Source organism: Eumetopias jubatus, unplaced genomic scaffold (assembly GCF_037043125.1).
Source record: "Eumetopias jubatus isolate StellerSeaLion01/CBP00866 unplaced genomic scaffold, mEumJub1_p1.0 scaffold_5, whole genome shotgun sequence".
Classification (NCBI taxonomy): Eukaryota; Metazoa; Chordata; class Mammalia; order Carnivora; family Otariidae; genus Eumetopias; species Eumetopias jubatus.
In genome coordinates this window covers 38,573,401-38,597,777 of record NW_028274811.1, presented here as the reverse complement: position 1 = coordinate 38,597,777, position 24,377 = coordinate 38,573,401, and the positions used below count along the sequence as shown (strand labels likewise).

The following is a 24,377-nucleotide window of genomic DNA, read 5'->3' as shown; positions in this document are numbered from 1 at the left end:
ACCTTGTCTGTGTTCTAATTATATGTTGGCACTCAGGGCTGCTATCATCCCAGCCATTCAGTATACAGGTATGGAGTGACCAAGGGCATGACCTTAAGTTGGTGTGGCTTCATCCAGTAAAACCAGTCACTATCAGGGAATTAAAAGCACCCTTTACAGAGGCTTGTTTTAAAGCCAAGATCTCATTTCTGCAAAAGGTGCTCTGTCTACCCCAGAGTCCAATCCCCTCACTTAGCTCTAGGCACGTACCTCTCTGCCACCACTTACTCTTTCTCATGCTGCTCCGCCCGGATTTCCGAAGAGAGCCCTGTCCCAAAGTCCCTGGGCTGGCTGTGCTCCTCACAGGATCGACTATGGCGGTGGGCACAAAGACGGACTTGAAGGGCCGGTTCTGCCGGGGATCACCTTCTGAAATGCTGCCTTGGGATGACACAGAGGAGTTGGATAATGTCCATGCGGCGTAGAGACCAGGACTCCGAGAATCTGGAAAACTAGATGTCTTTCTGGTTGTTGCAAGCATTTTAAAGAGAAGAAATAAAGAAAATGCTCAGTCAAGAGTCCTATTTTAAAAACCTCTCCGCTCTCAACCATATACTAACTGTGGCCTCTCTCCATCCTCTTTCTACCCACATACACTCCCTTTATCAACCACACGGGCTTAACTATGAGGGCCTCACCTCCTGCAGCTGGGTCCCTGTGTGGGCGTGCTGAGGGCAGGGACAGGGTCTCAGATTGAGGCCCCGATGGAACAGGAAGACTTGAATTTTGTCATTCTTCACTCCAGCTCTGATCACTCTTGACCCCATGAGCTCAGAGCACAAGATCTTGTATGTGTTCAACTTGCTTTGCAGTTCTGATTTCTTTCTTATTTATGTATTTGAGAGTGGGGTGGGGGAGGAGCAGAGGGAGAGGAATAAGCAGACTCTGCACTGAGTGCAGAGCCCAACATGGGGCTCTATCCCACAACCTTGAGATCATGACCCGAGCCAAAAATCAAGAGTGGGACGCTTAACTGATTGAGCCACCCAGGTGCCCCACAATTTTGATTTCCTATTCATTCAGTGACTTTTCCACCAGATGCTAAACTCTTGGAAGGCAGAGATTTTTATATGACTTATTTTATATCCTCTATGTTCTCCATATACTGCTTATTAACAAGTGTTTGTTGAATGGCTCTCGTGATGCTTTCAGCACTGATGCCAGTCATTTGGGCTAAGACATGTTGAGCACTTACTGTATGCTGGGCATTGGGCAGTGCTTTGCCCACATTAGCCCGCGGGTTCTTCACAACAGCCTTCTGAGGTAGGTGCTATTCGTGCCACTATTTTATAGATGAGAAAACTGAGACTTATAGTGACTTGGCCAAGCAGCTATTGGACCTGAGATTTGAACCCAAGTCCAGGCTGGCCCTCTGCTCTACCACGGAAGTGTGTTGTCTTACCACTGAGCATGCCCCGTCCTGGCTGGTTAGAGCCTTCATTATTTGGGTAGCAAGGAAAAGCCTGCATCCTGCTTGAAAGAAACACTCTAGGGCTGGGGGTAGGCCCTACACATGCCTTCCGAAGACCCTAATTCTTCAGCCTTGGGCTCTGAGTTTGAAGAATAGTATCAAAGTTTTATAGAACAGCAATCCCTTGTCAGTTGTTTCCAGCTTGCTACTCCCTGAACCCCATGGGGAATGGCTGTCATTTTACATACCCTTCTTGCCCTTTTACAAATCCTACCCCAAGATCACAGCCCCTCCTGAGCAGTCCATGGGTCAGCTTGTCACTCTGTTGATGAAATAACCTCTGCTAACTCCCTGGGAAGGACTGACTTGCCCAAGGCCCTGGCTCAGAGGTGCCTTCCCTGGTGGCCTTCCTGTTAATGTCTGCGGGTTTCTCTTTGGGGCATTTCCCCTTATTTTCCTCCTCCTTTTCTCTCTGCCTTTTGCCTGAAAAAGTGGTATGGAGCTTAACAATGAGCCAGCCCGTTGTACTGGCTGTAGTAGCTGTTGTAGGTGAGGCATCATTTAATAGGGTCCACTCTGCCCATGAAACAGATGCAGCCAGATGCCCAGGATGATGCTTGCAGTGAGGGGCCTCCCACCCATGGCCAACACCCTGCCTCACGTCCCTGGGGATGTGGTCAGTGAAGGGAACGGGCTGCCCGCCAGTAAGAGCTCAGACTATTTTCTGGAGCCAAGGGTTGAGCAGTGGAGAGAAATCCCCAGCACTGGCCTCCATGGCAAAGGGCTGCATCTGCCCGTCTTTTGAATGGGGGCCTCAAGATGTTGGATCCTGTAAAATGGGCTGACAATAGGAAAGACATTTCCAAAACTGTTCCCAGCAGCAGCAGGTGCAGCCTTTTCCTCCCTCGGTAATTAAAAGGCTCACTTGCTGAATCTTAAATGAAAACCCTTCCAGTCTGGTCAGCTCTAGTCTCTCTATAGTTAGTCCTAAAACTCTGGCAGGCCCAGTTTATTAGGGAATAATGCTAATAAAAGCAAATGTGCAAATGCTCAGGGGGCACCTCAAAGTTTTGAGCCCTGGCTCTTTTTTTTTTTTTAATTTTACTTATTTCTCAGAGAGAGCATAAAGCAGGGGGAGCGGCAGGCAGATGGAGAAGCAGGCTCCCCGATGAGCAAGGAGCTCAATGTGGGGCTCCATCCCTGGACCCTGGGACCTGAGCCGAAGGCAGATGCTTAACTACTGACTGAGCCACCCAGGTGTTCCAAGCCCTGGCTCTTTTATAAAAGGCTGTACTCTACACCAAGGGGGCTGGTGGCAATGAGAAGCATCACTGCAAACAGAAAAACAAAGATGGGAGGAGAGCCTCACACAAACACACAACCAAAGAGCCAAAAGTGGCCTTGTACATGTAGTCCAACCCCCTAGTCCTAAAACAACCTGCTAAAAGTAGGACAAAGGACAACAATATTCAGCCCTGAGAGGCAGAAGGAGCTAAACCTCCCACAGTGGAAAGGGTGGTCAAGAACAAGGGTGAGCTGCTCCCAGGTAGGAAAATTGGGCATATATCACCCATGTCTAAGATCAGTGACAATGGGACCTTTCTTTGCATCAGGGGGCCACCAAGAGAACTTCACACACAGGAAGCACTGACCCTCTGTCACCCAACAGCCCTCTGGAGAATATACTCTGACAGGGACTTGCTCTTCTTGGAAATTCTGGTTCCCTAGAAGCAAACACACCCATCCATATAAGTGGCACCTCTGTATACACATGTTCAGGATTCTCTGAACTTGAGATGGGGGACATATTCAATGGCAACCTATGGCTGACACTCCATCCACTGTTTGACATGGTGCCATCCTGGAGTGGGTGAGTCTAGATGCTCATGACTTGCCTAAGGACACAATAGGTGTACCTAGGAGAAAAGCCAAGATGGAAGGAAAGGGAAGCTAGAGTCTTGAAATCCGCTGGAATGGAATCCTACATGCATTCTAGTTAGGGTAACCATTTGTCCAGCTTTTCCTAGGAGAGTCTCAGTTTACACCTGTTCTCCTGGTGTATTAAAAGTGTGTGTCTCTTTTTTTCTTAAAAGTGTCCTAGTTTGGGTGACAAATTACATGGTTACTCTTATTCTAAAGGTTTTTTTTTTTTTTTTTCTTTGTAGAATAACCAGGACTTTGGGCTAAGGCCTGATGCATAAGCAAATGCCCTAGTAGTAGACATAGTCCCTAGAGAATTCCTGTCATGGAGGAAACGGTCATAAGTTAGGGTGGGCATCTTCTTGCTCTTCATTGGCACCTCTAGACCATTCTCCCACCCTCCCCAGCATTGACTGGTAGTATCAGACTCTACCACCTGCCACTCTAGCTTGTTACCATTTTCTCTTTCAGCCTGTCCCCTCATTTCATGAAGATTTTAGTTTCTGGCTCACTGTCATTCTCTCTAATGCAACTGATCCTACCGAGATGATTTCATCTAGTCCTAGGGCTTTAAATACCATCTCAAGCCCGGACCTTCTTCCTTAAAATGCTGGGCTTGTGTACTCAATCATTTGCCAGAGTCTCTGCCGGGATTACTAAAGGCATCCAAGACTTAGTCTGTGGCCAGCTGAGCTTTTGCCCCCCCGCCGCCCACCTCTTCAACCCATTCCTCTTGGTTTTCCCAAATCTCTCAATAAAAGGCAACTCCATTTTCCAGTTACTCAGGGCAAAAGACGAGGACTCACATTGACTCCTCTATTCTTTCACACCCTATATTTCATTTGTCAGAAAATCCTGTTGTGACCACCTTCAAAGTATACCCAGAATTTAACCACTTCTCCCTGCCTCCATGGCTGACACGTTGGCTCACTTCACTCTCACCTTTCCTCCAGATTATTATAATATCATTTTAATTAGTCTCTGTGCTTCCTATGGTTTACTCTCAAGCCAGCAACTACAGGGATTCTGGTTAAAATGTAAGTTAGATCATGTCACTTTTATACTCAAAACCCTGCAATAGCGTTAAAGCCAAATTCCTCATTATGCCTTAGGAAATTATAGATGATCTGTTGCGTAGTAGACCTCATCTACTACTACTGTCCCCCTCACTTGTTCTGATCCAGTCCTATTGGCCTTCAGGTCAGGCATACTCCTACTTCAGGGCAATTGTACTTGCTGTTCCCGTGGTGTGGAATACACCTGCCTCATTTCCTTCCTTCTTCCTTCTCAGTAAGGCCATTCCTGACCAACATATTAAAATTTTAATCACCACCCCCCACCACAAATTCTATCCTGCTTTTCTGATTTTTCTTCTTAGCCTTTACTGTTAACACACCATATATGTTGCTTATATATCTTGTTTATTTGTCTGTCTGTCCCACTAGAATGTAAGCTCCAGTGGGCAGAGATTTTGTGCAATGGTGTTTCTCCAAGTGTCTAGAAAGGTACCTGACAGTTTGTGTTCAATAAATATTTGTTGAACAAATGAACTAAAGCATCAGTTAAAGACACACTTAGTTTGCGTATGGAGATTTTTCAACTTTTTAACAAATTCCAAGAACCTTCCAGTGAAGGAAATAACTTCTACTCTAACCTTCTGCCATGTGAAGAAATCATTTCATGTAAGCCTGGATCTATGGAAACCCAGAGTTTGCCCACACTCTTCCTAGAAAGGGGGTCTACCACCTCACCAGCCAACCTTACTGGAAAAATATATGCATTAGAAAGTGTAGCCTTTTACTGAACCAAAACCTTCTAAGATGCATCCACTGGTTCGCTGCCCCCACAGGAAACAGATTTCCTGTCTACACAGCCTGTTATGGTCCCTCTGGCCCTCGTCTTCTGCAGCTTAACCCTAGTTTCTCTAACAGTTTCTCCTGTGGTGTACTTTTCTGTCTCCTCACCATCCTTGTTGCTCTCCTCTGGACACCGGGCCCCACCTACATGAAGGTCCCCCAAACTGGACATATGACTCCAGGTCTGACCCCCAGAGAGTACAATGGGTTATCCCTTTCCTCGGAGGTATGTCATAAAGCCAGTGTTTGGTGTGTGGGGCTGGCCTCACTGCCTTGTGACACACTGTGCCTGGGCTGGCGTGGGGTGGAGAGAGGAGGAGCCACGGGCGGTGCTGGGACCCGTGTGCCTCTGTGGTCGTGGTCCGAGCAGCCAGACAAAGCGGAAGTGTCAGGTGTGCCAGAGAATGAAAAAGGTTGGGAAGGCTGTGAGGGACACGGACCTCCAGGGTAACCTGCCTGCGGCCTGGGGTGTGGATGGACAGGTGGTGGTCTGAGTCACGGAAACTTGCCTACTGGCTTAGTGTCCTAGGAAGTTTCCCAAGATGCTCTGAGGGTCTTCTGATCGTCGCAGGTTCCCATTATTTGACTAGATGGGAGTGTCAGGGGGCGGGATGTGAATGGGATTTGGGGGGTTTATACAGTGAAAACCTGAAACCCCGTTCTTGAGCTGGTTGCTTAACTCTGTACATTACTTTCCTCATCTGGAAAATACTATCTACCTTATGGGAAGGACTCTTGGGCACAGGCAATGAGGTAAAAGATGAGAAAGTGCTTGTAAAATGTGAAGAGCTATAAAAAAGATAACTTGTTACTATTAAAAAAAAATAAAGTGTTAGGGGGTTACTAGGGCTACTTCTTGGCCCACGCTCTGAAGGAGCACTAAGTCCTTCAGCGATGCAACCCACAGATGGCCCCCGGCCTTGGTGACCCGACCTCTGCTGCCTGAGAACAGAGGGGACGCACCTGAAAATGGGGATGACATAGTTGTTGGGGAAGATGCCGACCCGCCCAGTGACCAAGGAGACGCCCCTGAGCCAGCCATCCGGGTACTTGCCCAGGACCCTGATGCCTTCTCCCTTCTGCAGGTCCAGCTCGTCCGGTCCGTGGGCTGAGTAGGAGTGCAGGGCTACAAACCTGCGGAGACAAGGGAACTGGTGAAGAAGGTGAGCGTGCCTGGCAGAGGGCCATGGAACCAGCAGAGGGCGAAGGGAAGCAGAACCTCAGGGACCCCTGTCCCCTGGGTCAGTGATAACAAACTTTTTCGGGACGGAAGGCAGGCAGTAGTGATGGAGCATGGCGGTGAAGCAGCCGCGGAGGGCCCACACCCCTGCCCTCCCTGACTCCTGTGTCCTCCACAGAGTGCCACAGGACTGGGAATCGCTAAGCTAGGCCACCCTGGCATTTTGACAGTGGGGAGAGCGGCCTAGGACAGAGACAGGAGTTGGTGGCCAGGGATTAGTGGCAGAGCCTGGTCTCGAACCTAGAAGTGATGGCTACTGCTCAGGGTGCTTTTTCATACTGCTCAGACTATCACCCAAGGAAATGGTTGCAGCCAGCAAGTTAAGGGAAAGGAGAGATCACAAGCCTCTCTGATCCACTCCCTCTCCTGAGAGGACATGTTTGACCCCCAGGAGTGGCTTAATGTAGGCAGGGACGTGACACTGCGAATGTAGGCAGGAGTTGACTTTAGTCTGTGAGCACACAGTGGATCCTGGCTGCGTGGTGGGCTGGAGGGGAATGGGCTTGTAGCATCGCAAGATGTCCCTGGGGGAGAGCAGTGACTTTCACTCTGCGGTCCGCACAGGAGTCAGGCAGATAAATAACATCCAGGTAGGCGTTGTGGGGGAGGGGGGGAGACACTAGCGAGGCTGTGAAAGTGAGAATATCTGCCTGAGTTAAAAAAAAAAAGAACCCACGTTGGCTTGCCAGATTCAGGTTACCAGTGTATGGCCTCAGGATGGACATCAAGAAGTCCTTCTAGACTCCAAGGACTATGAGACACTGGGAGGTTTTATCAAAGGAGCTGGGGGTGTGTTCTCATCCACAAGGATTTCCCCCTCTAAAATGCTATATTTATTTTCCGCTGATCCTAAAGCAGTATCTATTTATGACCCAACATTTTGAATCTGAAGGAAGTCAGTAGAAATTGCTCAATAGCCAACCTCCCAGCAGTGTTTTTGTGTATACTCTTCCAGTTTCTTTCTACTGTTGTAGAATAATGAGTTAGGTTGATGTAGTTTGCCAGTTTGTGTTTTTCAGCGTTATTTCCGTTGAAGGATACAAAGGAAGGGGAGCTCTTGTCTCTCTGGATGGGATGGTTTGGGAGTGGTGATGCTTGGCGGCAGAGGGATGGCCATGAAGACCCCTCTGGCCAGGACCTGGACATGGAGGGCTGAGCTTGTTACTCACATGTTTGCTGAGAGGTGTTTCTGGGAGCCAGACAGACTGACGATGGCCGTGGAATGTCCTGGGGAGGCAGGTACAGGGTGGTAAGTGCTGACCTACATAGACAGAAAAGACAGCCAAGCAGAACCAGTGAGTGCCATAAGCCAGGCCCACAGCAGAGCTGCTGCCAAAAGGCCTGACACAGCTGAAAACCAAGAGCCATGCCCAGTGCCGCCCATCGTGCATCTTTGCTGTGGTTTGGGGCTGTGGGCAGAGCGGGTGGGGCTAGACTGGTTTATGGCCTGCTGGGGTGGCATGCCAGGGCTGCATTCCAAATGACTGCTCAGATATGGTGGAAGATGAAGACTCATCCAATTTCCAGTCAGCGGGGCACTGCCAGGCTCCTTGATCTTTCCCCCTGGCTTCTCCCCACCCCCCTCCCAGCACACTCACCCGCTCTATGGAAATGTACTCTCAGAAAATGATATGATGGCTGCTAATGAGAACATTACACTGGCCGGGCACTTTTAAGTGCTTTACAAGTAACAGCTAATTTAATCCTTACTAAAGGTACTATTATCATCCCTAATTTGGGAAGAGAAACTGAGGGAAGGATCATTTAATTCATAAGAAATCAAATTTTAAACCAGCATAATCTAGGTCCTGAGCCCACACTCTTACTAGTGCTAGTATTAACACACACACAGACACACCAGTTTATCCAGTGATTTATGAAAGGTGTATCTGAATAGCGTTCACTTTGCCAGGATGAAAGAGGGAGCAACAGTGCTAGACACACCCAGAAACTACTCTCCTGGCACCCTGCCTGTGTGACCTATGACCTTGCTCATTTCCTTGTTGGCACCTCTCACAGAGGTCTTGTCTTTTCTATGTGCTCAGTATGGACTTGTAGCTTAAAGAACAAATAAATGAATGAATATGTCTTCCTACCCAGTAGACCAAGGACTGATATAATCTCAACCATCTCCATGTCACCCGGAGTAAATACATTCAATCTATCTTCAGTTATCCCCCCATGAGTGAGGGTAACTGTATATGTGTGCTTTTTTAGGCCTATGCTTTTCGGGTACAACTCTTGTTTGTGTATGTGTGTTTGGGCAAGAGGGAATGCGTTATTGAGTGCATGTGTCTTTGGTTCTGTGTTTGTGCACACCCCATCACAATTGTACGCACTTGTGCAAGAGCATTGGTCTGTTTTATGTCTGATTACGTTCACACATGTGAGTCTGTGGGTTGATATGCATGTGTACCGTGTGTGACTGTCTGTAAAGAACCTGTGATTGTAAATGTTTGTGTGGGATTCTATGTGTATGTGTGTGAGTTCTAGAGGTATGTGCTGGTAGGCACGACTTGGTAGTTTTGTGTGTGTTCTTTGCTGACGATTGTCTGAAGATATGTGTGCTATGTATGTATGTTTTACAGTTCGAGGATATAGTTATAGGATCAGAGAACAATTCTAGTCAGATAATAACAAGGGTTGGGGAGAACATAGAGAAACTGAAACTCTCATACAGTTGCTGGTGGGAAGGAATGTAGTATGGTGTCACTCCTTTGGAAAATAGTCTGGTGGTTCCTCAAATGATTAAACAGAATTAGCATTAGATCCAGTAAGTCCATTCCTAGTACATAAAAACTTATACATGAATGTTTATAGCAGCATTGATCATAATAGCCAAAAGGTAGAAGTAACCCAAATGTCCATCAACTGATGAATGGATAAAAAAGATGTGGTGTATCTGTACAATGGAATACTATTCAGCCATAAAAGGAATGAAGTACTGATACATGTTAGAACATGGATAAACCTTGAAAACATTATGCTAAGTGAAAGAAGCCAGATACAAAAGACCATATTATATAATTCCATTTATGTAAAATGTTCAGAATAGACAAATCTGTAGAGATAGAAAGTAGATTAGGGGTTAGGGATAAGAAGGGTTATGGGAGTGGTAGTTGAAGAGTTACAGGGTTTCTTTTGGAGGTGATGAAGTGTTGTAAAGTTGTGGTAATGGTTGTTATTAAAACCACTAAATTGTATACTTTAAAATGGGTGAACTGTATGGCAGGTGAAGTATATCTAAGTAAGCTCTTAAAAAAAAAATTCCATAGTCACCTATCTAGCACTAACACTGCGTAAAATTCTCTGAGCTTTGCAATCAAATATTGTCACACCAGTTCTCGTAAACAGAGAAGACAAGTTGCCAGCTTTGGGCTAGGCTGCTCCTTCCCTGTGACTGGGCAAGATAAATCCCTGCTGGGCTTGGGAGATGTGCCAAGGGGAGAGCCTTGTTATGTGAACAATTAATCTTATGTTCTTGGAGACGGTTGGACCACTGATTAAGCAGGATGCACTTCACTTAATACCCATGACTTTCCAGTGTTGTGTTTGAGTAAAAAGCCCTTCTATCTGTAAACACTATTAATTATTTAGGGAGGAGGAAGATGCCAGAATGCAAAGCCATCCCTCCTTGACACTAGGCTTTTTACTTCTCTAGGTGTTCGTTCGTCTGGAGAGGAGGGTCCTTCCCCCTTTTTGGAACATTAAACCTAGGCAGGACTAAGATCAGCAGGCTTGTGATGGAGTGCTTTCTGATATGGAATGGGAAGTGAGGCCAGATTCTCAGGTTTTGAGGTGTCCTGGAGGAGAAGGGAGAACATGTGTGGACAAGGAGGAAAGAGGCAAAGGAGGAGGGAGAGAAGGGGAGATCATGGACAACTCTGGGGGCACGGGTGTGTTTCTCAGGAACTGGGACGGGGACCTAGTGGGAGAAAGAAGTAGAGCCAGAGGGATAGAGGAAGGAAGGAAGAAGAAAAGGCAGATGAAAAAATATCAGAAAAACTCTTACAACCCATACAGAAAATGGCAAACAACCCAGTCAAAAATGGGTAAAGATGCCATGAAAGATATATCAAGTGGCCAAGAAGCACTTGAAAAGATGCTCAACATCACCAATTATGAGGAAAATGTGAGGTAAAACTACCATGAGATACCACTACACACCTATGAGAATGGTTAGAATTAAAAAGACTGACCATATCAAGTGTTGGTGAGAATGTGGAGCAACTGTAACTCATATACTGCTAGTCGAATGTAAAATGGTGCCACCACATTGGAAAACAAGTAGGCCACTTGTTATAAAGTTAAATATACACTTACCACACTACTGGGATAACCACACAAGCAGTTATCAAAGTAAAATGAAAACATATGTCCATACAAGGACTCATACATGAATGTTCTCAGTGGCTTCATTCATTTTAGACCCAAACTGGAAATAACCCAAATGCGAATCAACTGGTGAATAAATGAACAAACTGTGTTACAACCACAGTGGACTACTCCTTGGCAATACATGCAATGGCGTGGATAAATCTTAACACCATCTTAAGAAGCAGGACACATAAGACTACATATTCTTTTTTTTTTTAAGATTTTGTTTATTTATTTGACAGAGAGAGGCACGGCGAGAGAGGGAACACAAGCAGGGGGAGTGGGAGAGGGAGAAGCAGGCTTCCCGCTGAGCAGGGAGCCCGACGTGGGGCTCGATCCCAGGACCCTGGGATCATGACCTGAGCCGAAGGCAGACACTTAATGACTGAGCCACCCAGGCGCCCCATAAGTCTACATATTCTGTGATGCCATTTATATGACATTCTTAAAAATGCCCAAAATATAGTAACAGAAAAACGGAGCTTGCCAATGGTCAGGGGTGAGGGGAGAGGACTGACTGATTGCAAAGGGGCACAAGAAAACTTTCTGGGGTGATGGAACTGTTCTGTATCTTGATTTTGGTAGTCATCACATGCCTTTATACCTTTGCCAAAAGTCATTGAACTGTATCCTTAAAATGGTTGAACTTAAATGTATGTGACTATAGCTCAATAAAACTGATAAAAAATATGAATATAGGGGCGCCTGGGTGGCTCAGTCGGTTAAGCGTCTGCCTTCAGCTCAGGTCATGATCTCAGGCTCCTGGGATCAAGCCCTGCATTGGGCTCCCTGCTCAGCAGGGAGTCTGCCTCTCTCTCTCTCTCTCTCTCTCTCTGCCCCTCCTCCCTGCCCATTTTTTCTCTCTCTCTCTCAAATAAATAAAAATCTTTAAAAAGATATGAATATATTATCTAGTTGGCAGGAAAATCCAAGTAGCCTGAGCTTGACGCAGCCCAAGCCCTGGGGCTGGTCAGAGGAGGGGATAGGGACGGTTCAGCTTGTTGATGGCGGCCAGTGATCATTATGGCAGAGGGCTACCTGAGTAGGAGAGAAATCAAGAATGGAAACCGATGGATCGGATACAATCTCAATAAATAAGGCCCAAAGAAAAAGGAACGAATGAATGAACAAATGAATGAACGAATGAACAAACGAACAAATGAAGTGATAGGAAAAGAGTGCAAGATAAAGACAGAGGAGAGAGAAACTGGCTGGGAAGGAGGACAGACAGAACAAGACAGAAATGAATGTCCCACCCGGTAAATTGGGACAACCAGGTCGATGGCCAGCTTCCGAGGAGGCAAGTGTGTTCCTGTCACAAGACTGAGTGAATGGGCCTCTGGTGGCGGGATCAGTAGTGACCTCAGGTCCCTATGCCACAAGGGACGTGTGGCCGGATGGGAGGTCTTCCAGCAACTGGTGCTTCCTGGCATAGTGTTTGGGGGCTTGAGCGGGGTCAGACCAGAGGGTGCGTATTTGAGCACGGGGTGGATATTTCTGCTACAGTCTAAAAACATTTTTTCCTCTTTTTGGAAAGAAATGACTTATTTAAAAGAAGCTTTATCAGTAGCAGAAGAATCCACAGCTGTGTGGCTTCTGGGCATTTCCTGGTCTTGAGGTGTTAAATGAGGCTGAGGAAGCAGGCACGGAGTCTGGCACAGAGTTGCTGCAACATTCTGAGGGCCCCAGTGCCTTCCCCAGCGGCCACACACGGTGTGCAGAATGTGGCTCCGACTCGGGAGTCTGGAGGGGAGGTCTAGCTTAGTATTCAGGCATGTGGGTCTAGCACTTGCCAGGGTTTGTGATTGGGGCAAGTGACTCAATTCTGTGGGTCCTCCATGTCCTCATCTGTGAAATGGGGGAAGTAATGGTAGTTGTCTCAGAGCTGTTATGAGGATTAACGAAAGTAATCCATGTAAGTTATTGAGCACATTATCAGAGCTCCATAAATGCTACTTACTTCCATCTGGAAAGAGAAGAGCTGCTGCACGGGGTGGGGATGGGGTGGGTGGAGCATCTACGTTTTTTTTATGCAACAGCCCTGCACCGTCTGAACTGAGAGCAGGACCCAGGTGTGTGGTGGGGGATGGGAAGAAGCAGCCCTATTCCTCCAGAGGAGAATGTCCCCAACTCTCCAAAAGCTCAGTTTGCTGTCCCCCTCCCACCCATACCGTGGCGCTCAGCTATTTCCCGCAGGGCTCATAGCTTTCGGTAACTTAGTGGGCACGGGGCGACTGTCTTCCTCAAGGAGCGTGAACTACTCTGGAGCCCATTGTGCTTCTGCATCCCCGTATACCCAGGAGCTAACAAGGGCCTCGAACATACACTGTTCACTGAGGGTTAGGAGAAGGGCTGCATTTTAGAGACAGAAAATTAGGTATTAGGTGATAGTGTCTGTACCCACCACTACGGATAATTTGGAGTCAACTGTCCAACTTTATAAAGTTAAAAACTCATTCCCTTGTACAGATTAAAAGAGTCTTAAGAGCCGCACTCAGCAATTGTAGTGTGTGGACCTTATCTGGTCCTAGCACTGGGGTTAATGCAGCGAACAAGGCAGCTAAATCCATAATTATATGAGCATGAGGTGTGCTGAGGTGGGGGAAGTTCGAGGTGCTCGGGGTGCTGCCAGGAGAGGCTTGTTTGAGCTCCAAGAGGGTTTGTGATTGTACCCTGTAATTCCAGTGCTAACTTCTATACCATATTCATGGTCATTCTCCCCATTTTTACCAATGATGAAACGCAGATAAGAAGTTTACATGATTTTGTGGAGATGGCCGGCAAATGGGTGGTCAGGTGGACAATGGAAGTGAGAACCCCAGAGCCCTTTCTGTAGGACACCAAGGTTAACACTATTTCCTTTTTTTTTTTAAGATCTATTTATTTTAGAGATAGAGAGACAGAGACAGACCATAAGCAGGAGGGAGAGAAAATCTCAAGCAGACTCTGAACTGAGCATGGAGCCCAATGTGGGGCTCAATCTCATGACCCTGAGATCATGACCTGAGCCGAAATCAAGAGTTGGACGCTTCACCAATTGCGCCACCCAGGTGCCCCAACACTTACCATTTCTATATTTCAATATGGCTAAAGGGGTCCTATATATGAGGCAGGTTTGTGCGCCCTAGAAAAAAACCATCCTGCCAAATTCAGCGTTCTGTTTCTGTGCTCATGGATATGTTACATTCGTGATAACTACCATTCCTGTCCAGTGCCCCATGTAATGTGGAACAGATCTGAAGGCTGGTAAAATAGTGTTATTTTTTGTTTTTCTTCTTCCTTCTCTGGCAGAACCAAGGTCCCAAGAGAGTCAGGGCTCCTTCTGCCAGCCTGCTCTCCTTTCTTTCTATCTCAGTCTCTGTCAGAGCCAGCTCAGCCTGATGAGCAAGGAGTGGGCACCCAGTGCTGTTTATTTGTCCTGTGAGTAAAAATGCTGTCTGAGAAAGAGAACTCATTTGTGAGTTGGCAGCAGGTCCCTTTAGGTCTACCTCAAAAAAAAAAAAAAAATCTTCTAAAGTACACAGATAGGTCAGCAAAGTATCTGTGAAGACTACTAAGTTTATGTCTCCTAGGTAGTCATCAAAGCCTCGAATATTCCCTGTGATCTGGCTTCTGCTTCACCTTCCTACGCTCCCCGCTCCCCCTCACTTCTTCACCTCCTTCAGCCTTGGGTCTTTTCTCAGCTACCTGAGCAGGTCACGCTCACTTTCTGCCTCCCCTGACCTTTGCAGACCCACCAGCCCCCATCTCTGCTCTGCTATTTTCCTTTGTTATGGAAATTTTAAATGATAAATATATTATGCATACAAATAAGTGTATATAATTTTATGTATCACTGAAAGAAGAATAATAAAACTAACACCCGTATACATACCATCCAATGTAAGAAACAATAAAAATAGAAATTGAATACTGTACTGACAGGCCTCCTGTATATTCCTCCATAATCAGATCCCTGCCCCCCTTCCTATAACTACAGTGCTGAAATTGGTGTTCATCATTCCAGTGCTTTTCTATGTAATTTTACCACTGTGGCATACATCCCTAAACAACATGTTGTTTAAATTTGCCTGTTTTTGAACATGGTATGAATGGGATTCACGTTGAGCATATTCTTCTGTGCGTTGCATCTTTGGCTCAATACTACGTTTTTGTGGTGGATTTTCACTGCCAGTGCGTATTTCACTGCATGCATATACCACCATTTAGCCATCCTATCATTTATATGTAATTTGGGTGATTTTCAATTTGGGGCTGTTATGAACGATGTTGCTATGAACATTCTTGTATATGTCCCCTGTGTGTCCCCCTCCCCCGTGCAAGAGCTTCTCCACGATACATACCCACAAGTAGAATTGATGGGCCACAGGGTATGAGCCTGCTCAGTTTTATTAGGTAATAACAAATTGTTTCCCAGTGTGGCTGTAACAATTTACACTTCCACCAGCAGCAAATGGCAATTCCTGTTATCCCACAATCTCGCCAGCGTGTGAAAATGCCCTGCTTTTAATACCTGTCTATGGTGGGTGTGAAATGATATCTCGTTGTGGTTTCAAATTAATTTCTCTGAGTACTAATGAGCTTGAGTTTCTTTTCAAACGTGTATGGGCCATTCTTGTGTCTTGTATGAAATGCCTGTTCGTGTCCTTTGTCTATTTTTTCTCCTCAGGTTATTTATTATTTTCTTAAGTTTGGAGTTCTAATATTTTGGAGATGAATTCTTTATAACTTGTATTTTTACTCTGTGGTGTCTTTTGATAAACTGAAGTTTTTATTTTTAATACAGTCAAATTTACAATATATTCCCTTGTGGTTTATACTTTAAAAAATCTTGAATATGATTTTTTTTTATCCCAAGGTCATAAAGATGTACTTCTCTATAGTCTTCTAAAAGTTTTATAGTTTTGCTTTTCACATTTAAGTCTTTAATCCACCCGGAATTGATTTTTGACAAGGGAGGGATCCAATTTCATCTTTTTCCACAAGGATATCCAATTAGCCCAATGCCATAGTTCATCCTTCCCTTCTGATGTGCAAAGCCTGCTCTGCCATAAATCAAGTCTCCATGCTATATCTTTTTCTGGGCTCTCCAGTATGTTCCATTGGTTTAATAGAATGCCTATGTTAAATCTATGCCATCTTAATTACTACAGCTTTGAAATAAAATTTGGTATCTGATAGGGTAGGTCCTCACCCCAATCAGATTCCATCTTCTTCTGTGGAACCATCTTGGTTATTGTCTTTTCTTCCATTAGCATTTTAGAATCACCTTTTGAGTTCCAAACAAACAACCTACTGGGATTTGAATTTATAGATAAATCTAAGGGGAATCGTCTTTAAGATTACTGAATCTTCCTATTCAAAAGTATGGCAAAATTCTTCATTTATTTTAGGTCTAAGGTCCTTCAATAAAATATTATAAATTGTTTCCAAAAAGGGCTTGCATCTCTTTTGTTGGATTTATTCCTAGAGATTTAAACAATTTAGTTGCTGTTATAAATGGTATCTTTTTTTTTAAGATGCTATTTATTTGAGAGATAGAGAGAGAGAGAGAGAGAGGGAAGAGCAGGGAGGGAGGGACAAGTAGACTCCTCGCTGAGCAGGGAGCCCGACAAAGGGCTCGATCCCACCACCCTGAGATCATGACCTGAGCAGATCAACAGTCGGATGCTTAACTGACTGAGCCACCCAAGCACCCATGTAAGTGATATCTTTTTAAGAAAATATTTTCTATTTGTTTTCCTTTTAGAGTACAGAAATGTAATTAACTTTTTTGTATTGATTTGTAACCAGGACTGTTGCTAAAGTCATATTTATTCCTAATACATTTTTTTCAGATTCTTCCGAGTTTTCTATATAGACAGTATTGTCCACAAATAATGACAGCTACATTTCTTCCTTTCAAATACTTAACCTTTTACTTCTTTTTCTTGCCTTACTATACTGGCCAGGTACTCTGGGAGGGACAGTGTTGAGCAGAAGCATACTGGGCATTCATTCTGTTCTTTTTCTAAGCTTAAGGGGGATGCCTTTAACAGTGAGCCATTGGGTATAATGTTTGCTGTAGGTTTTTATAAATTACATTTCTCAAGTTAAGGAAGTTCCCATTTATTCCTAGTTTGCTAAGATTTTAAAAATACATGTATAAGGAATGGATACAGAGGGGCGGAGCAAGATGGCGATGGAGTAGGAGACCTGGATTTCGTCTGGTCTCAGGAATTCAGCTGACTAGGGATCAAACCATTCTGAACACCTACGAACTCAACAGGAGATCGAAGAGGAGAGTAGCAACAACTCTCTGAACAGAGAAATGACCACTTTCTGGAAGGTAGGACGTGCGGAGAAGTGAATCCCAGGCGATATTCGGGAGGATAGACGGCGGGGGAGGGGGCCTCCGTCAGCCGCTTCTGGCAAGTGATAGAGCCGCGGAGCACAAAATCGGACCTTTGAGAAGTCGGCTCTGCTGAGGGACGTCGCTCCAGTGGCTAAGCGGGGGGTGGAACCCTCGTGGGACAGTGTGGTCTCAGGACCCTCGGGGTCACAGAAAGACTGGGGGAGCCTGAGTGCGGCAGAGCTCCCAGGTATCGGAGCGGGGAAGCCGGCTACAGAGATGGAGCTGAGGAGTGGGCTCTCAGCTCGGGGTTGCCATAAACTGTGATCCGTGGCCCAGTTGGGCCACTGCTCCTCCAGCAGGGACCCAACAAGCGGCAGAGCCGAGGAGACTCCCCTCCCACCCCCAGGAGGAGCGGCGCGGGAGCGCACCGCAGGGATCTGCTGGGTCTGGAGACTCCACACGGGGTTGGGTGCCAGAGACAGAAACGCTTGGTCACGGGCCGGGTGAGCACGGAGTGCGGCCGGAGACCGGGGAGACGGGAGTGACTGCTTTTCTCTGGGGGTACACTGAGGACCGGGACCCTGAGTTCTCAGCTCCTCTGGGTGGAGATTGGGAGGCCACCATTTTCACTCTGGTCCTCCAAAGCTGTACCGAAAGCTTGCAGGGAACAAAAGCTCCTGAGAGCAAACCCGAGCAGCTTGCTTAGCCCGGACCGACAAGGGCGGGGCAATTCCGCCTCCAGCAAAGACATTTGGGAACCATGGCAACAGGCCTCTCCCCCAGAAGATCAGCACGAACAGCCAGCAAGCCAAGACCAAGTTTATCGATCAAGGAGAACGGGAGAACTCCAGCGCTAGGGGAATACTGCACATAGAATTCATGGCTGTTTTTACCATGATTCATTAGTTCATCAAAGTTAATTTTTTTAACATTTTTTTAATTTTTCTTTTTCCCTTTTTCAACCAACATCTTATCAATCCCTTTTTTAAAAAAAACATTTTTTATTTTTCATTTTTAGAGTCATATGTTATCCCTTCATAGTAGTTACCCTTATTTTTGGCATATATATATAAGTTGTTCTCTCTTTAAAATTTTGAGATACAGTTTCTTCTAACAGATCAAAATATACCCTAAATCACTAGTGTATGGCTTTGTTCTAGTCTCCTGCCTGATCACATTCTCTCCCTTTTTTTTTTAATCTTCTTCTTTCTTTTTTCAAACAACTTCTTATCAATTCCTTTTATAAAATCTTTTATAATTTTCATCTTTACAGTCATCTTCCATCCCTTCATTGTATCAACCCTTATTTTGTACATATATGTCTTTCTTCCTTTAAAATTTTAGGAGGCACTTTTTTCTAACAGACCAAAATACGCCCAAAATCTAGTGTGTGGCACTGATCTATGCACTAGCCTGATCATATTTGATCATATTCTGCTTTTTTTTGTATTGTTCTGTTTTTGTTTTTATCTTTTTTTCTTCTCTTTCTTTTTTCTTTCTTTCCCTTTCTTTTCCCCTGGTTTCGTCTTTTCTGATTTGTATACAGTATATTTGCTGGGGACGTTGTCAACCTGTTAGCATTTTGTTCTCTCATTCATCTATTCTCCTCTGGACAAAATGACAAGACGAAAAATATCACCTCAGCAAAAAGAACAAGAGGTAGTACCGTCAGCCAGGGACCTACTCAATACGGACATTAGTACGATGTCGGACCTAGAGTTCAGACTCATGACTTTAAAGATACAGCTGGGCTTGAAAAAAGCGTGGAAGTTATTAGAGAAACCCTTTCTGGAGAAATAAAAGAACTAAAATCTAACCAAGTCGAAATCAAAAAGGCTATTGATGAGGTGCAATCAAAAATGGGGCACTAACTGCTAGGATAAATGAGGCAGAAGAGAGAATCAGCGATATAGAAGACCAAATGATGGAAAATAAAGAGGCTGAGAAAAAGAGAGATAAACAACTACAGGATCACGAGGGCAGAATTCGAGGGATAAGTGATAAGATAAGATGAAACAACATTAGAATAATTGGGATCCCAGAAGAAGAAGAAAGAGAGAGAGGGGCAGAAGGTATATTGGAGCAAATAATAGCAGGGAACTTCCCTAATGTGAGGAAGGAAAAAGGCATCAAAATCCAGGAGGCACAGAGAACCCCTCTCAAAATCAATAATAATAGGTCAACACCCCGACATCTAATGGTAAAACTTACGAGTCTCAGAGACAAAGAGAAAATCCTGAAAGCAGCTCGGGAGAAGAGATATGTAACCTACAATGGCAGAAATATTAGATTGGCAACAGACCTATCCACAGAGACCTGGCAGGCCAGAAAGGACTGGCAAGATATCTTCAGAGCACTAAACGAGAAAAATATGCAGCCAAGAATACTATATCCAGCTAGGCTGTCATTGAAAATTGAAGGAGAGATCAAAAGCTTCCAGGACAAACGAAAACTAAAGGAATTTGCAAACATGAAACCAGCCCTCCAAGAAATATTGAAAGGGGTCCTCTAAGCAAAGAGAGAGCCTAAAAGCAGCATAGATCAGAAAGGAACACAGACAATATACAGTAAGAGTCACCTTACAGGCAATATACAATGGCACTAAATTCATACCTTTCAATAGTTACCCTGAATGTAAATGGGCTAAATGCCCCAATCAAAAGACACAGGCTATCAGACTGGATTAAAAAACAAGACCCATCCATATGCTGTCTGCAAGAGACTCATTTTAGACCCAGAGACACCCCCAGATTGAAAGTGAGGGGGTGGAAAAGCATTTACCATGCTAATGGACACCAAAAGAAAGCTGGGGTGGCAATCCTTATATCAGACAAACTAGATTTTAAACCAAAGACTATAACAAGAGATGAGGAAGGACACTCTATCCTACTTAAAGGGTCTATCCAACAAGAAGATCTAACAATTATAAATATCTATGCCCCTAACATGGAAGCAGCCAATTATATAAGGCAATTAATAACAAAAGCGAAGAAACACATTGACAACAATACAATAATATGGGGGACTTTAACACCCCCCTGACTGAAATGGACAGATCATCTAAGCAAAAGATCAACAAGGAAATAAAGACTTTAAATGACACACTGGACCAAATGGACTTCACAGACATATTCAGAACATTCCATCCCAAAGCAATGGAATACACATTCTTCTCTAGTGCCCATGGAACATTCTCCAGAATTGATCACATCCTAGGTCACAAATCAGGTCTCAACCGGTACCAAAAGATTGGGATCATTCCCTGCATATTTTCAGACCACAATACTTTGAAACTAGAACTCAACCACAAGAGGAAAGTCGGAAAGAACTCACATACATGGAGGCTAAAGAGCATCCTACTAAAGAATGAATGGGTCAACCAGGAAATTAAAGAAGAATTTTAAAAAAGTCATGGAAACCAATGAAAATGAAAACACAACTGTTCAAAATCTTTGGGATACAGCAAAGGCGGTCCTGAGAGGAAAGTATATAGCAATACAAGCCTTTCTCAAGAAACAGGAAAGGTCTCAAAATATACAACCTAACCCTACACCTAAAGGAGCTGGAGAAAGAACAGCAAATAAAGCCTAAACCCAGCAGGAGAAGAGAAATAATAAAGATCAGAGCAGAAATCAATGAACTAGAAACCAAAAGAACAGTAGAACAGATCAACAAAACTAGGAGCTGGTTCTTTGAAAGAATTAACAAGATTGATAAACCCCTGGCCAGACTTATCAAGAAGAAAAAAGAAATGACCCAAATCAACAAAATCATGAATGAAAGAGGAGAGATCACAACCAACACCAAAGAAATACAAACAATTCTAAGAACATATTATGAGCAACTCTATGCCAGCAAATTAGATAACCTGGAAGAAATGGGTGCATTCCTAGAGATGTATCAACTACCAAAATTGAACCAGGAAGAAATAGAAAACCTGAACAGACCTATGACCACTAAGGAAATTGAAGCAGTCATTCAAAATCTCCCAACAAACAAAAGCCCAGGGCCAGATGGCTTCCCAGGGGAATTCTATCAGACATTTAAAGAAGAATTAATACCTATTGTCCTGAAACTGTTCCAAAAAATAGAAATGGAAGGAAAACTTCCAAACTCATTTTATGAGGCCAGCATTACCTTGATCCCAAAACCAGACAAAGACCCCATCAAAAAGGAGAATTACAGACGAATATCCTTGATGAACATGGTTGCAAAAATTCTCACCAAAATACTAGCCAATAGGATCCAACAGTATATTAAAAGGATTATTCACCACGACCAAGTGGGATTTATCCCTGGGCTGCAAGGTTGGTTCAACATCCGCAAATCAATCAACGTGATACAATACATTAACAAAAGAAAGAACAAGAATCATATGATCCTCTCAATAGGTGCAGAAAAAGCATTTGACAAAGTACAGCATCCTTTCTTGATCAAAACTCTTCAGAGTATAGGGATAGAGGGTACATACCTCAATATCATAAAAGCCATCTATGAAAAACCTACAGTGAATATCATTCTCAATGGGGAAAAGCTGAGAGCTTTCCCCTAAGGTCAGGAATGCGGCAGGGATGTCCACTCTCACCACTGCTATTCAACATAGTATTAGAAGTCCTAGCCACAGCAGTCAGAGAACAAAAAGAAATCAAAGGCATCCAAATCGGCAAAGAGGAAGTCAAACTCTCACTCTTTGCAGATGATATGATACTGTATGTGTAAAACCCAAAAGACTCCACCCCAAAACTGCTAGAACTCATACAGGAATTCAGTAAAGTAGCAGGATATAAAATCAATGCACAGAAATCAGTGGCATTCCTATACACCAACAACAAGACAGAAGAGAGACAAATCAAGGAGTCGATCCCATTTACAACTGCACCCAAAACCATAAGATACCTAGGAATAAATCTAACCAAAGAGGCAAAGGATCTGTACTCAGAAAACTATAAAATACTCATGGAAGAAATTGAAGAAGACACAAAGAAATGGAAAAATGTTCCATGTTCCTGGATTGGAAGAAGATGTCTTTCATTGTGAAGATGTCAATGCTACCTAGAGCAATCTACACATTCAATGCAATCCCCCTCAAAATACCATCCACTTTTTTCAAAGAAATGGAACAAATAATCCTAAAATTTGTATGGAACCAGAAGAGACCCCGCATATCCAGAGGAATATTGAAAAAGAAAAGCAAAGCTGGCGGCATCACAATTCTGGACTTCCAGCTCTATTACAAAGCTGTCATCATCAAGACAGTATGGTACTGGCACAAAAACAGACACATAGATCAATGGAACAGAATCGAGAGCCCAGAAATGGACCCTGAACTCTATGGTCAACTTATCTTTGACAAAGCAGGAAAGAATGTCCAATGGCAAAAAGACAGTCTCTTCAACGAATGGTGTTGGGAAAATTGGACAGCCACATGCAGAAGAATGAAACTGGACCATTTCCTTACATCACACACAAAAATAGACTCAGAATGGTTGAAAGACCTAAACGTGAGACAGGAGTCCATCAAAATCCTAAAGGAGAACACAGGCAGCAGCCTCTTTGACCTCAGCCGCAGCAACTTCTTCCTAGAAACATCGCCAAAGGCAAGGGAAGCAAGGGCAAAAATGAACTATTGGGATTTCATCAAGATAAAAAGCTTTTGCATAGCAAAAGAAACAGTCCACAAAACCAAAAGACAACCGACAGAATGGGAGAAAATAGTTGCAAATGACATAACAGATAAAGGGCTGGTATCCAAAATCTATAAAGAACTTATCAAACTCAACACCCAAAGAACAAATAATCCAATCAAGAAATGGGCAGAAGACATGAACAGACATTTTTCCAAAGAAGACATCCAGATGGCTCAACATCGCTTGGCATCAGGGAAATCCAAATCAAAAGCTCAATTAGATACCACCTCACACCAGTCAGAATGGCTAAAATTAACAAGTCAGGAAACGACAGATGTTGGCAGTGATGCGGAGAAAGGGGAACCCTCCTACACTGTTGGTAGGAATGCAAGCTGGTGCAACCACTCTGGAAAACAGTATGGAGTTTCCTCAAACAGTTGAAAATAGAGCTACCATACGATCCAGCAATTGCACTTGCTGGGTATTTACCACAAAGATACAAATGTAGGGATCCGAAGGGGTACGTGCACCCCAATGTTTATAGCAGCAATGTCCACAATAGCCAAACTGTGGAAAGAGCCAAGATGTCCATCGACACATGAATGGGTAAAGAAGAAGTGGTATATATACACAATGGAATATTATGCAGCCATCAAAAGGAATGAGATCTTGCCATTTGCAACAACGTGGATGGAACTGGAGGGTGTTATGCTGAGTGAAATAAGTCAATCAGAGAAAGACATGTATCATATGACCTCACTGATATGAGGAATTCTTAATCTCAGGAAACAAACTGAGTGTTGCTGGAGTGGTGGGGGGTGGGAGGGATGGGGTGGCTGGGTGATAGACAATGGGGAGGTATGTGCTATGGTGAGCACTGTGAATTGTGCAAGACTGTTGAATCACAGATCTGTACCTCTGAAACAAATAATGAACATATGTTAAGAAAAAAGAAAAAGAAGAAAATAGCAGGAGGGGAAGAATGAAGGGGAGTAAGTCGGACGGGGAGACGAACCATGAGAGACGATGGACTCTGAAAAACAAACTGAGGGTTCTAGAGGGGAGGAGGGTGGGGGGATGGGTTAGCCTGGTGATGGGTATTAAAGAGGGCACATTCTGCATGGAGCACTGGGTGTTATGCACAAACAATGAATCATGGAACACTACATCAAAAACTAAGGATGTAATATATGGTGATTAACATAACAACAAAAAAATTAAAAAAAATAAAAAGAATGGATATAGAATTTTTTCAAACATTTTTTTCTATAGGTATAGAAAAGGTCACATGGTTTTTCCCATTTAATCTGTTAATGTGATAAATTACATCAGTTAATTTTGGACGGTTAAATCAACCTTTCAATCTTAAGAAAAACCTACATTAATCATGATGTATCCTATTTTCATATGTTCCTGGGTTCGGTTTGCTACTACACACTTGAGGGTGTTGCATCTATGTTTAAGAGTGAGGTAGAGTTCAGATTTTCCTTTCTTACATTGTTTTCTGGTTTTGATATTAAGGATATATTAGCTCATGAAATGAGTTGGGGGATGTCTTCTTTTCCTTCTTTCT

The 24,377-nt window shown here is 44.1% G+C and overlaps 1 protein-coding gene across 2 annotated transcripts in view; it reads right to left on the bottom strand.

Annotated features, from left to right (window-relative positions):
• The window catches only part of SH3RF2 (SH3 domain containing ring finger 2), a 114,662-nt gene that overhangs the window by 6,176 nt on the left and 84,109 nt on the right, over positions 1-24,377 (bottom strand). The window contains exons 5-7 of one of the 2 annotated variants that reach the window (XM_088023631.1): positions 7,636-7,727; positions 6,190-6,360; positions 250-503 (exon numbers count right to left, since the gene is read on the bottom strand). In XM_088023631.1, coding sequence (XP_087879757.1) covers positions 250-503; positions 6,190-6,360; positions 7,636-7,727 — 517 coding nt within the window. The remainder of the gene's footprint in view (positions 1-249; positions 504-6,189; positions 6,361-7,635; positions 7,728-24,377) is intronic. The other variant, XM_028119088.2, reaches the window with a different exon arrangement.